This window comes from Pelmatolapia mariae, linkage group LG9, assembly GCF_036321145.2.
Source record: "Pelmatolapia mariae isolate MD_Pm_ZW linkage group LG9, Pm_UMD_F_2, whole genome shotgun sequence".
NCBI lineage: Eukaryota > Metazoa > Chordata > Actinopteri > Cichliformes > Cichlidae > Pelmatolapia > Pelmatolapia mariae.
The window spans coordinates 22,397,072-22,412,477 of record NC_086235.1 but is presented as its reverse complement, the minus strand read 5'-3'; the positions used below and the strand labels follow the sequence as shown (position 1 = coordinate 22,412,477).

At 39.9% G+C, this 15,406-nt stretch overlaps 1 protein-coding gene across 2 annotated transcripts in view; it reads right to left on the bottom strand.

Annotated features, from left to right (window-relative positions):
* myripb (myosin VIIA and Rab interacting protein b) overlaps positions 1-15,406 on the bottom strand; it is a 118,322-nt gene that overhangs the window by 56,640 nt on the left and 46,276 nt on the right. For both annotated transcript variants that reach the window (XM_063483788.1, XM_063483789.1), the window contains exon 3: positions 1,233-1,454. In XM_063483788.1, coding sequence (XP_063339858.1) covers positions 1,233-1,454 — 222 coding nt within the window. The remainder of the gene's footprint in view (positions 1-1,232; positions 1,455-15,406) is intronic.

The following is a 15,406-nucleotide window of genomic DNA, read 5'->3' as shown; positions in this document are numbered from 1 at the left end:
CACACACACACACACACACACACACACACAAACAAACAGTCAGAAAATGCTAAATGCAGCACATACAAACATGCGTGCTATTTTTTCTGGAATGTTGCTAACATTACAACAAAAAAATTACACCTTTGAAGACATCACCTCATACAAAAGAAGCTTTTACAAGCTAATACTTAGAGCCTAAACACACACACACACACATACATATATATATATATACATACATATATATATATATATATATATATATCCCAAACCCCACTGAATCCACCACAAATGGACTCACATTTCGGCGTTGTATTTTCAACAACCTGCTCAGACACAGAGAGTTTAATATTCATCTAATGGCAAGTCGGGACACACGAATAACTCCCAAGGCTTTGGACAAAACTGCATGCATAAACAGCCCAAAACAGACACAGACACAGACACATACATATGCACACACAGCAGTCATTTGCAAACACAATTGGCTCCAACACGTTCCCCTGCCTCACACGCTCCTGATTGTTTTGTTTTTTTTGTCCTTCAAATCACAAACATGCATTGATTCCTTTAAAACCCTGATTTTTTTGTTTGGGAGAAAAGCAGAAAGAAATCATTTATTTCACTGTAGAAATTGGGTCTTTTTTATGTAAATGTGAAATCTGCTGGAGAAAAATGGACACGTGCCAATTTTCATCACCACTGCCTTGTTGTATCTCTATTACCAACAGTTCATATCAACAATCGCAACATTTATTTTATAACTTTTCTCCACTCCTCAGCCCACCTTTTCATTAACTTCCCCTTCATCACCATATTAAACATGCAGAAAAATGCAAATGGAAACAGGGATTTTTCAGTAAGAAAGGATTGGACAGTATGATGTTTAAAAAAGCAGCAAAACAAAAATCAGAAAAAGACTCAAAACACACCCATCCTTAAGGCACTGTCACCATCAAAGTCCACCTTTCCCTCTCGTTCATTCACTTTTCCCCATCTGTCTCCTTCAGAGTCAGTATTCCTACAGCCCTCTTCCTCACTTAATCTTCTTTTCTTCTTTCATAAATTCCCTCCCGTTTACCCCCCCATCAATTTTCCTCTTCCTTCAGTCTCCTCCAGTCAGCCAATTCACAGCTTCTCTCATATCATAACCCTCATTCATTCCACTGACCTAATCTCCCCTGCCTCTGCCTCTGCCTCTGCCTCTGCCCAGGGTGTGTATGTGAACGTGTCTGCGTGGAAACACTAACCTGCCCTTCTGGCACGCTGAGCAGAGCCACGCTTTGTCCCTCTTGCTGTAGGTGCAGCAGGTCTTGCAGACGTTGTACTGGCAGTCCGGGCACTGGCGCTTGGGGTTGAGCAGGAAGGTGAAGGGCGCGCAGCAGCGGATGCAGCAGTGCTCGTTGAAGCGGTGCTGCTTGGAGAGGATGGAGCATCTGCTGCCTTCCTCCGCCAGCTCCTGCTTCATCTCACTGAAACCGGGAGAGCAAGAGAGAGAGAAAGCGAAAGAGAGAGAGAGAGAGAGCGAGAGAGATAGGATGAGGGGAGGGGGAGAGAGAGAGAGAGAGGGGATGTAAGCGCCTGGTTGAGAGGTAGGACGTGAAAGCGGCAGAGGACGCCGCGATGCAGAGTGAATGAAAAAACTGTGGCAAATGAAAAATTGGGCAGTTGGGGGGGGGGGGGGGGGGGGGGTGAACAAGGGAAGGGCAGAAGGGGTCAAGGGTTTGGTGAAAACATTCTGCTCCTCCATGTTTCTGCCTCAAACGCCTTCTCTTTCCCTTACGCCGATTTTGTGGAATTAACGTGATGGCTGACATTTCAATTTGCGTGGACCTGTCATGCCTTTTTTTTGCACTTCAGTCGGAACTCCGCTGAGGACAGCATGTCATGCGCATCCAAAGCATCAGATGAAACTGAATTGTAGTTTGTTAATCAAGATATTATGAGGTTGGGAATAATTACAATAAACTGGCTTAAATCGCAGTTAAGTTGAAGGTCAATACACACAAATGAGCCTGACTGGGAAAAAAAGGAGCATAAATAGGAAGCCTCTGATGAGCTAATCAAACTAAAGTTTAAAATGACATAAATGATGAACAAAGACTCGCTGATCACATCAGAGAATTGTTTCCACTGATCAGCAATTAGGAATTAGGCTAAAAAGTTGAACAAAACCAGCTAAAAAGAATCAACCAGTAATCCACAGTCTCAGCTGACTCTGACAATCCTACAGCTTCCTAAAATTAAGTGAGCCTAAATTTATATCCTTCACCTGTAGCTGGGTATTAAGCTTATGAGAGAGACAGTATAATACGGACTGTTAATCAGTGTTTTAACCAGCAAAGCATCTTTCCTATCTGAAGCCTCAAGTGTTCACATTAACTATGCACATGGGTTTACCTCTGCAGGATTTGTGCTTACTGGGCAAAATGCAAAATCAGCAGAGGCTACAATAAATTATGTAATGGTTCGCATTTGTATCATAAACACATCGTCATCATCATCATCATCAGTCGATGTTGCACTTGTGTCAGCTATATTTAAAATGACCCTCAGTGAGAAGGAGAGCTCGAGTAAGAACACATTTACCCATGTTTACATCATCAGCCATCACTTGTCATTAGGCACGAGCGGCAGCTGAGATGCAGAGATCGAGATGTTGCTGCTGGCGAGGTGTGAAAGTGAGTTCAGCTTGAATGGGCAGCGGGTAAATTATTTAAAGCCTCTACCCTACCCTCAGTCAGGTCACGGCCTACTGAGCTTACGCTGATCTCACAGATGCACACATGTGCATGGCAGATGGGGCTTATATGTGCATACCACAGGCGTTAGTATTCTTTACACCACAGAGTCAATCCTAACCAAACCACTAAGTCATACGTGAAAAATTAAGTATGGAGCACAAAGTGTGCTGAATGCAGCATATTGCAAATTTCCTGTGTGTATTTTGTGTACATGTTGTGTCGAACCAGCGGGGACCCTGCACTTTCCTGCTTCCCTAAGTTATTAACGCTGCTCCTCGAGCAGATCTCCTCTGCCGCCTCGCTGATTGCTTTTCCTATGCATCATTAGACGTAGCATAATAGCAAGACGAACCAACCATTTCATATACAGCGTCATGCGAGAAAGAGGTGGGTCTGGGGTGACGAGTGTGGGCGTTGTATATGGACATGGACATAAACAATTATATACCAAAAACATATTCAAAAGGAGGCTTTCATAGTTTTGCAGCTGGCAAATATTGGTTGCACTCAAATTAAATGATAAATGAAAACATTAACAAAATATTCAAAACACATTTATGTGCGCAAACAAAAGCAAGGGAAATGTATGCAGAGAACATTAATATCTCAATAAGCTAAAGAGGCAATTGCCTGGAAATCATTTCCCTCAATCCTGATTGTGATCAGGATCCATTTTGCCTTTCTGCTTTCGTGTTATGGGTTTAATGAGCAGCCCAGTTAGACTGCAGCTAGCTATAGCCATTTAATTAAATGATCGGGCAAATGTACACATATCCAAAGACAAAGAGGGCTCATCATGCCTGCTATCGCTTCACATTACCTCATTTCCCTGTTAATGAGACATGAAAACCTGTGCTCAGTGCAGAGTAATCAGTGTAGATACATGTGGGTCATCCAGGTATCAGCGAGGCACAATTGGCCTCAGTGAGAAATAACACAAGGCGCTCCCTATTCACAAAGCAGTGTTTTGAGTTACTGATTTTTAACAGGTGTTTGGCATACAGCTTATAATATAATAATAATGTGCTGGAAATATTATAGCATTACATTTTAAAGAATGCTCCAAAATTCCTGCTAACGGCTGATAGCTCAGGCATGTTAGAGCAAAAAAATAGAACTGCAAGCTCCTTGTGAAAGGAAAGGGGAACATCTGCCATTGCCTTGTGCTTGCATTTAATTACCAGCTCATTTTTGATCACAGGGTGGTTGGCAACCCATCTCCAAACAGTCATGGTCCACCTCAGATGATCACTCTCAGACAGACTGGCGAAAGTTTGCGAATAACCGCCATCTACTATATAAACACAGACAAACTGCCAACATGTTGCAGTCAATCTTAGTCAGTCTGCAGCACTGAGGGCAACTTGTCTGAAACGAGTCTCTTTCAAATAGGACACTCTGGCTGCAGACTGGTTTATTAGTATTTGTTATTCGGTATATATGCCTATATAAAAGATTATCCTATGTAAAGGATTTCTGTTTCTGATCTTTGGGTTTCTGACTGAACTCTGAATGTATGGAGTTAATGTGAATATCTGTGTAAGACGATGATAACAAATTTGCAATTTTCACAGGTTTATCATAATTAATTGCCATATTATCACAAACAGATTGCTTATAATGGTCAACCTGACACCACTCAATCAAACTCATAGCAAACTGACCTCATCTTAACAGTGTTTCAATGCACCAACGTCGCGTGGAAGGCGACTACTGACTACGACTGAATGGAGACCTGATCCCAGTCTCAAAGCAACCATTTCGAAGGCAACAAGGTTGCAGGTTCATTGCACAGTAATTTTGCTTGTTTTGAATTACTGTTTTTCCTACTGTTTACTAGGTCTACTAAGCTACAACACAAATCTTTTGTTTAAATTTCTGCTTCATCTTTTTGGTCCAATGTCGTTGTCTTCTTCCAGTTGCCCTTTAAAAAACACACAAATGTGCGAAATGGTTAATAATTGGACTTTGTGGTAACACTGACATTTTCTTTTAACCCAACTCAGAGTACATTGCTTTTATACATCTTCTCTTGTGCTATGCAAAGAGATTTATCTCCTATATCGCAGTCTGAGACATTCTTGTTGATCTTTAATTGATTCACACATAGATCTTGGGTTTAATAAGAGCATTGTGCTTATAAAAAGCTCGATAAATAATTTAATAATGAGGGTGAACTGTTTAAAATTCACTCTTTCATCTTTAAAGGAGGGTAAAATACTACATTTTTATTTATTAAATAAGGTCAGTCACTCATTAAAATGAATCTTATTTTGTCAATCAATATGTGTATTGCACTACTATAACAGAATTAAAGTGCTCAAGTTATTTTTCAGATTAATCAATGTTAATGGTTTTTCTCTATAATGTGACAGAAAATAGCAAAAATGTATTTTTAGAGCTCTGAGGAGCCTGATGTCTGACAGCAAGATGCCACATTGGAGAGGCTGTGGGCTGAGAATGTTTGGAAAATGACAGTAACCATTAAATGAATTTAAAAACAATATTCATATAGTTACAGAGCCAAACTGTTGATTAACCGTCACATTTATCAATTTTACTTCATCTCGCCTCAGTTTATTTTAAGTCTGCCAGGTAGAGCAGGTTAAGCACCAGCACTGTATTTACACCATCTCTGCGTTTCCTCGCTGCATTTGAAATGTGTATAATATAATTAATTACTGAAGCCTTCCTTAATGTCAACATGATTAACTGTAGCAGCTCTGCAAAGTTCTACGGGTGCTGAAAGTTTAAGGATGCCAAACTGTTAAATTAAAAACGATTGATTATGCAAATAAGTCGCTGCAGTGCACATGTTGACGGTGCCATGGGTTTAAGAGGGGGGAGAGAGCACACCCGCTGAATACTAATTTGTTTTGTAATCCAATACAGAAGAGTTGGGATGATATGTGGACCTAATGATGTTCAGGCTATTTCTGACAATCTGTCACTCCTGGCAAATATTGTTTGTGCTGAAGATCTATTAGCTCGAGTCTTTTTCATCTCTTTCTCCTTTTCCATCAAGTCTGCCCTGCATCCCCTTCTCACTCACACTCCTAGTGTCTGCCAGCCATCCATTAACATAGTAATTTTCCCTCCGTTTCCACCTCTCCTTAATGTCCATTCCTCTCTCTCTCTTTCTGTCAGATGACACAGTCTCCCAGATGACAAACAGGCTGGCTTAGGCTTAAGTTTCTGGGTGATGTTGAATCATGTTATGGTCAGATTTGTAATCTAGATAATGGCATTTTGCAGTCTGGCTGGAAAACAAAAACAATTGTCGTTTCTTTCTAAATGATGTATCGCCCTCTCAGCAGCTGTTCTCTTGCTCAGTGCAAGAGCTCAAGAGTTATAGCTCTCAAAACAGTTGCACTGATGACCTAAGCCTGGCATCACAAATGCCCAAATGTGAATTACTCTGAAACCAGTTTTGATTTCCAAGGGGCATCGTCAGCAGGTAGCAGCCAAAATAGCTCTGGATGCAATTAAAGAGCCAAAGAACCAGCACAAGGCTGAGTGGACATCCAGGAAGATTTTGTCCAGGGCAGATAAAATACCAGTTCACAAACTGGCCTGGAATCCAAGGGCTAATGACTAGCACACAAGCGAAAGTCACTGTGATTAATAAGGTGGATTGGCTGTGAAGAATCACTGTAAAGAATCACTACTGTCCATCCATTCTCTTCCGCTTATCTTTTTAGGGTCGCAGAGTGGGGGGGGATGGAGCCTATCCCAGCTGTCTTAGGGTGAGAGGTAGGGTACACCCTGGACAGGTTGCCAGTCTGTTTCACGGCTAACAAATAGACACTGACAACAATTCGCACTCACATTCAGACATATGGGCAATTTAGTGTTTCCAATTAACCTATCCCCACTAACTGCATGTCTTTGGACGCACAATCTGATATCCTCGTGTTGGTGTTATTCCCACATCATCATAATTTATGTTGCTCCAGATTCTGATGATGTGGGAGCAACACCAACACGAGGATATCAGATCGGCTGTGGGAGGAAGCCAGAATACCCGGAGTGAACCCACGCAAATATCTATCTATCCATCGATATATATCATATATGTATATCTCATCAATCTATCGATCTTTTTTTTTTTTTTAAATTTAACTTCAAAGCAAAAGTGATTCGAGTCGAATCACTTCAATTAGATACAGATAATTCCAATGGAAACACATCTGTTAGCGTCAGCAACTGTGTTATAACTACAGTCATGTGAAAAAGTAAGGTTTGGTAGGACTCTATGCAGCCCTCTGAAAAACTGAGTCCACCTTTATTGCTTCTATAGGAATTAAGAGGGTAAGTAGCAGCCGGGTGCTGCTAATCAAATGACCTGGATTATGATCAAGTGTGACCACCTCTTTAAAAGCTTAGCCAAAACTGGGTCATGCAGCAAGACAAGGATCTCAAGCACAGCAGCAAATCTACAACAGAATGGCTGAAAAAAAAAAAAAATCAATGCATTGCAATAGCGCAGTCAAACTCCTGACCTCAACACCGTAGAAAGACCTCAAGAGAGCTGTGCCAAAACAAATGCAACAAAATTCCTCTCCAACAATGTGAGAGATTAATGAAGTCATACAGAAAACTATAAATTCAAGTTATTGCTGCTGAACGATGGGTCAGTGTAGGTAGATTTTCTATAGATAGCATGGAGTCCTGTGTAAAGCTTCTATTTCACATGACTGCATGCTGAACAGGCACACAATTAGCTAAATCCAAAGGTAATGAGTAAGTAGCATCAGAATAACTATCATGACAGTAAAACATATTACTAGGAACTTAAAAATCCCTCTTCATTCTAAACTTCAGGTTGCTGCATTTCTATACGAAGGCCAGAGAGACTCGCCATCTATGAATAAGGAATGGGATTTCATTTCTGAGCAAATACGGAGGGACTAGTGAAATCTGAAATGGCATAAATCGAAGCCTGCTTAAAGACCATGCAGGGTGTTTTTAAAGTTAATTCAAACGCCACATAGATTTTTCATCGCGGTAGACATGCGCACTCAGCTAAAAACAAAACACAAGCACATAAGAGTACATAAATAGTTGATATACCACACGGTAAAAAAACTGGCATGCGCAGTGTCATTTTGGATAAATGGCACGACTTTAATACAATAGGGAAAAATGTGGCGGTAGCATGTCACAGGAAGGTGGGGTCACATGTAGTGATACTGTTAAGTTCATGTTGGTATTGCTGAGCAAAGCATCGTAGAGAAAATGAGCGTAAAATATACCACAGAGACTTTTATCAAATGTTTGATCTGCCTGCTGCAGCAGAAACCTGCAAAACCAGCATCTGCACTTTACCAGAATCCCAGTGACTCACACAGCCTGGGAGCATAGGGATGTGTGCATATACTGGGGTGACAGGATAGTATTAGTGTAGCGTAACTGTGTGTGTGTCTGTATTTATTGATCCAAGCATTTTCGACTGTACAGCAGCTAAACGCTTTGATAACTGTGAACTGATCGAGACCTTTCTGAGCACTTAAGCTGCTTTCAGTTCAAAGTGGAAAATACAAAATGTGAAGAAGTACTTTGACTTGTGTTTGGATGTTTACAAAACTCACACAGTGGGACCTGTGTCCCTTCTGTGGTCAAAAAGAAACACTTCTCACTGCAAATCATTGAGCGTTAGACTGAACAATTGATTAAATTTAGCGGAAGGTGAAAATGAGGGCAAGGTTTAAGAATTGATGGTTTAGGTCAGTCTTCAGGAAATGAATGTAATCAATGTGATGTCCTTTCAACTAATGGAAGTGCGACTGGCTGCCTGTGTGGACTCAGGCTTGAGTCAGGATCTCAGCTTGACATCCCCTCCTGATGTTATTCAGCCTGAAGTGACTTATCTACACACTAAATTCTTGCGCACGAACACACATTTCTGACTTTGAGCATGAACACCTGAAGCAAATTTTGGCTCGAATGAAGAGAAAAAAACTTTCCTTTGGACCCCGGCAGGATAAAGCTGATTTACACAGTTCATCCGACTTCAATGCCGGTTCCAAGAGACAGCAGCGAGTACCACAATCTCAACTCTTATTCTCCTCTGCAATGCAGTAGCAGACTGGCACATGGGTAATACAAATCAAGGTAGAGGAGTTGTGACATTCAGCTGTTGGGTTGCTGGCAAGCTGCTGATTGATGTGCAGGTGTGAAGAGGCTGGTGAGCTGAGATGAAATCATATAGCTTGCAGGCAGATGGCAGGGATCCCTCTCATGTGCAAGTTAAAATATTAAAGTGTCAAATGAATAATCCACTGAAAAAATAAAATAAAACATGCAGCTCTAGAACTTCAGGCTACAGAAGACAGAGTAAGCCCCAAAGTCTAACTTTTATTGAATGAAAATCAGAGTTACAAAACCTTTCACAATGCACCAAAACTCAGTACATAAGTCCATATCAGAGTACAAATGTTAACCTCATAGTGGCACTACCATCCAGTAACTAGCAGTGTTGGGAAGGTTACTTTTAAAATGTATTCCACTACAGAATTTAACTTTTTTACAACTACATGAATGTGCTATTGCTGTGTGATTTATTACTATTACTGGAGGCTACTCGCCATACCAATACCAACTAGATGTTTAAATCTTAATATAAAATGAGTAACAGTAGGGTGGACATTAGGTAAGGCTGCACTTTTTGCAGCGATCTCATATAGAAAACTATTCCACGCCTATATAAAACAGGTCCGCGGCTCCTAACCGTAGTAAAGGGACCTCTGACTAATACGTCGGGTTCCGTGTCGGGCTACTCATATTACTCATATTTAGTATTTTAAATACGTAACGCCGGTACATGCATTCCATTACTCCCCAACACTGATAACTAGAGTCATACTGTGGCATTTGTATTCGACATTGTTTAAAATGTAAACTTTCATGTATTTTACATTTATTACATCAAAAATAAAATATTTTAGGCCTTTTCATCTTGATTTTGATGACTATAGCTTATATCTCATGAAAATCAAGTTTTATAATATTTAATTTCCAGTTTGAAATTACTATTCAGAACGTATAAATAGTGTTTATTTCTTGGTTTTGTTCAGTAAACACAACTACAATCGTGACTGGTGACTAGACAACTGTTCAGGTGGCAATCATCAATGCCCTGCATAAGGAGGGTAAGCCACAGAAGGTCATTGCTTAAAAGGCCGGCTGTACACATAGTGCCGTACTGAAGCATGTTGATGAAAGATTAGTAGTGTGGTAAGAAATGGTCTCCAAGGAACAGGGAGCCTTAAGAGGACTGTGAGGAAAAAATCAATTCAAATTTTGGAGACGAAGACGACATTAGAAGTGTCTTACCTGGGTTAAAGAGAAAAAAGAACTGGCCTGTTGCTCAGTGGTACAAAGTCCTGTTGGAAAATGGAAGTAATTTTTGCATTTCTTTAGAGAATAAATGTCTTATAGTTGGGAGGAAGAACTGAGGAATTCTCTGAAGTCCAGCGTGAAGTCTGTGACGGTGGCTGTTCCTCTCTAAGTCGAAAGTCAATGCAGCATTATACAAGAGATTTTAGAGCACGTCGTGCTCTCATCTGCTGACAAGCTTTATGGAGATGCTGATTCCTTTTGGAGCAGGAGTTAGCACCTGCCCACAAAGCCAAAACTACTGCCAAATGGTTTGCTGACCATGTTATTACTGTGCTTGATTGGCCATCCAACTCATCTGACCTCAGCCCCACAAAGAGTCTGTGAAGTACTGTCAAGAGGAAGATGAAAAACAATTGACCCAAAAAGTACAGAGATGATTATAAACCTGATCAAAGCAACGTGGGCTTCAATACAATCTCAGCAGTGCCTCAAGGTGATCTAGCCACTGGAAACAGTGACGTAGTCATTTCTGATAAAGGAGTCCCAACCAAGGAGTGCACAAAAGACCACACTTTGCAGGAGTGGACATTTCAATTAAAAAAAAAAAAAAAAAAAAAAAAAAGGACGTTCATGAAAGTTTAACTTTTCGTATTGCAAATAAAACCTTTTTTTTGCACAATTTTTTACGTGGCACTAGTTTAGTGTGGCGGATTGACATGACTAAAAGTGATTATTACCACTTTCTACTTTGCAGGCTTGAAACATTATGCATATATTTCACTGGAACAGAAACTTTTAAACACACATTCTCAGACTTCTTTGTATTCTGTGGTTGAATTTGGATAATTCAAACAACATGCATTAGTAATCATGTTCATTTTTCTGTGGTTGCCTTGGTGTGGTTTACTCATCCACTTCATAAATAAAGAAGAGCCACAGACTTGCTGTCTTTTCTCTCCGTCTCTCTCATCTTCACTTTGTGCTGAATAAGTGGCAGACTGGTAGCTTTTAATGCACAATAAGCCCCCTTTTCCTTTCATGCCTGCCTGTCACTCTGCAGGGTAGCGTATTAGAAGCTCAAGGTGACCACAGCCCGGATGAAGTGAAGCTGCTGCTGTTGCTCTCCCCAACTGGGTATTTTTTTTCCACTTGAAATGAACTGTGATAGTCTGGAAAGACACCCACAAATGCAAGCATGCACAAAAACACACAAACCCACACAGAAAGCTTCCATACAGCCACACCATTGATAAAAATCCAGTATCCTATAATCCCAAACATCACACCAGGAGAGACAGCTGTCTCATTCAAGATTGTGTGGGTGACATGATTACAGACATGATTACTTTGCTCTGTATTTTGGTATCTTAAAAATTTGTATGGTATTTGTTCCTATACCATATAGACATAGACTTTTAAGCAGTGACTAGCAGCAATGTGGTGAGCAGATAACAAGGAATGTGCATGAAATTCAGAAGCTTGCAATGACAGGCAAAATGACCTAAGCAAAGTGAGCGGTACACAGTTAATTTGGAGTTTTGAGAGTGAGCCAGTGGGTTTGAGGGATTTATAATCAAATGGGAAATACGCTCCCATTGCCACAGGTGTATAAAATAAAGCACCTACCCATGCAGTCTGCTTTTAGAAAACCTTTGAGAAAGAACAGGTCGTGATGAAAAGCTCACTGAATTCAAGCTTGTTACTCTAATAGGATGCCACCATTTCAACAAGTTCATGAAATTTCTTTCTTCTTGGTTGTTCTTCAGTCAGCAGTTAGTGATATTGTTGCAAAGTAAAAGTGCATGGGAACGACGACAACTCAGGCATTAAGTAGCATTTGAAGATTCCAAACCTTCTCTGGCATTAACATCAGCACATTACTGTAGGGTTAATGTCTACATATGTCTATATAATGTATTTTTACCCATACAAATACACTGTTTTTTTAAGCATTACCAAATTCAAAGAAAAGCAAAAGAAAAATAAACCATAAATAGAGTCGCCAATCAAATTTAATTTAAAAAAATACATAAAAACTAATTAACTTGATGTTTTCATAAAACATTTTTCCTCCTAAATGCTCCTCAGAATGGAAAAACCCATTCCCCCTCCTTTACTATGCTCTTGGTTAGTTTTCCACAGGGACTTATTCTTGAAGCATCAGCAAGCACACATAAAGACAAGCTTCATTTCTTCAAATACATCATTTCAAAATGTTTTCTTTCCAGCTCACTGAGCTAAGAGGCATGTTACAAAACACTATGAGGAAAAAAAAATAAAAACATGTACGCAGACATATATGTGGCAAAATGGATGGAACAGGGTATGAATCCATATAAAAGACACATGGGAACATACAACAGAAACCTACAGAGTTATTGGGACACAGTTCATTTAAACACTGTGCTGCATGCCAGGAGAAACCAAGGCTGTAAAGCACACAACGTTCATGAGATGGTTTAATGTGCCAATCAAATCTATTCAGCAGGTATACCATAGCTGCAATCATCTATGTCATTCCCATTCCTTTATTAAAGCAATTACGTGTGTGAGGGAACATTATCTTTGCAGACTCCTTAACACAGGGTAAACTCGTGATCTGTGGAGATTATTGCAGAGCTTACAGCCGTAATTACCTGCATTAGTATGATCTGATTTTTGATTTAAAAGGTGGCACCCATTCTCACTTTTGACTCTCAGAGCTAATGCACTCATACAACAATAGGGTTATTAAAGCATATACATATGCTGAGAGAGTTTGTATTGACATGACAAATGCATTTTAATGTGGAGTTTACCCATTACAGCAAAGTAAGAGCAATTATTAAAGACTGTATGCAGGGGGAGAATCAATTACACACAGCTTCCAGGCAGATTATAAAGCTGCCAGTGGTTTAAGATAATGTCACACTCACAATTAACTCTTTCCTTTCAGTTCCATGCTTCTTTTCTTTGCCCGTCTATGATTTCCAGTGTCAACTAAACTTACCGCATCTCTCTTTAGTCTTCCTTCCCCGAGAACCTTACAGGAGTATACGTTATATAGTTTGACACCATCATCCCAAGCCTTTAAGCGTCTGCTTTACACTCTCCAACCGTGGCTTAGTTTCCACAAACTTCCACACATCAGCAGTCTTCAGCCTCTGTATCCCTCATTTTCTCTCCCTCTCTGTGAACCCATGGCTAAAATGAAGCCTCTGGGCTATGGGGAGACTTCTCTTTGAAACAACTTTGGCTGTCGACAATTATACAACAGGGCAATAATGAGCCCTCACTTTGGGAAACAATCCAAGTCAAATGTGTGCTACTCTGATAAGGTTTCCAATCAGTGGTTTGCCTGCATGGCAGCTATGCGAGAAAATGAGACCGAGATAAAGAGCAAGCGACTGCGCAGTGTTTTCTACTCCTACTTCCACGGTGACGCAGGCACAGCGAGGTGCAGAGATAATTTGGAAGCGGGGGATTTCAGTTTTGCCTTCTGTTATTGTTGTTTAGACTCTTTAGTAGCTCAATACTGAGAGATTAAAGTGAAGGAAAGCTATAGCTGTTTAACTTGACTGTCTCTTCTCCTTTATCGGAGAGAACTGAAGAACTGAAGCCGGACCAATGCAGATTTGGTCTGTTGAGAGAAAGAAATGCCAAGAGCTAGATATATTAAATAAGTTTCAGAGGCTAATTTACAACTTTTAATTAATCCTTCAATGTTTTAATGTAAGAAATCAGCATGAAAAGACTATTTGCGTTAAATGTGAGAATCATTCAGTTGTTCAAAGAATAGTCAATGCCTGCATTATGCTGCAGCCTACTTATGTGTCATTTTAATATTCAGTTCAATTCAATTCTATTCTATTTATATAGTGTCAAAATCACACCATCAGTTGAAGGAAAAACTCCCTTTTAACAGGAAGACGTTCAGCAGAACCAGGCTCTGGGAGGGCGGCAATATTATTATTATTATTATTATTATTAACAACAACTAATAATTGAAGAAAAAAAGGTGTATAAACAAATCAAGAGTGAAAAAGGTGACTGAAGAAGAAACACTCAGTGCATCATGGGTATCCCCCCAGCAGCTGATCCAACCCTAACTATATGCTTTATCAAAAAGGAAAGTTTTAAGCCTAATCTTAAAAGTAGAGATGGTGTCTATATCCCGAATCCAAACTGGAAGCTGGTTCCACAGGAGAGGGGCCTGAAAGCTGAAGGCTCTGCCTCCCATTCTACTTTTAAATACCCTAGGAACAACAAGTAAGGCTGCAGTCTGAGAGCGAAATCCTTGGTACTATGAGGTCAGGTAAGATGGAGCCTGATTATTCAAGATCTTGTATGTGGGGAGCAGGATTTTAAATTTGGTTCTGGATTTAATAGAGAGCCAATGAAGGGGAGAAGCCAACATAAGAAAAATATGTTATTTTTTTCTAGTCCCTGTCAGTACTCTATCTGCAGGATTTTGGATCAACTGAAGGTTTTCGGGGAGTTTTTAGGACATCCTGATAATAATGAATTACAGTAGTCCAGCGTAGAAGTAATAACTGCATGAACTCGACAGGATGTTTCACATTTTGGAGATATTGTGCAAATGGAAGAAAGCAGTCCTACATATTTCTTTAATATGTGCATTGAAGGACATATTCTGTTAAAAAAGACTCCATGATTCCTCACAGTGTTATTGGAGGCCAGGGTGATTGAGAGTAAGTATCTGGTTAGACACCATATTTGTAAGATTATTAGGGCCGAGTACAATAAGCTCAGTTTTATTTAAATTTAGAAACAGAAAACTTGAGCTCATCCAGGTCTTTATGTCTTTAATACATTCCTGTAGTTTAACTAATTGGTGTGTGGCCTTATGGATAGATAAAGTTTAGTGTCATCTGCATAGCAATGAAAGTGTATGTTATGCTTTCTAATGATATTGCCTAAGGGAAGCACAGAATTGGTCCTAGCACAGAATCGTGTTTATACACTGGACGTTTCATATATTTTGAATATTTTGTTGGTGTTCCTCCATCATTATACTAGTGTTGGTCCAGGATCAACACTGCAACTTACTAATCGCATTGTGTGATGCCATATCTTTGAAATGTTGGGGGGGAAAAGAAAAAAAATGCATTTGTTCATATAAAACTCTCTTGTGGAACAAATAGTCAGCATTTCACGTGTTTTCTCTATTAATTCATACAATAGAAATAAAAGTATTATCAAGTTAAGTTTGCTGTTAGCCAAGTTTAGGTTACTCATGTCGGTTTGATGGTATAAACATAAGGTAACTTCTTGGCCAATGCTAACTGACTGCTCGGGCGTTGTCAATAGTCAGCTGCACTGCTGATCCTGGCCCAACA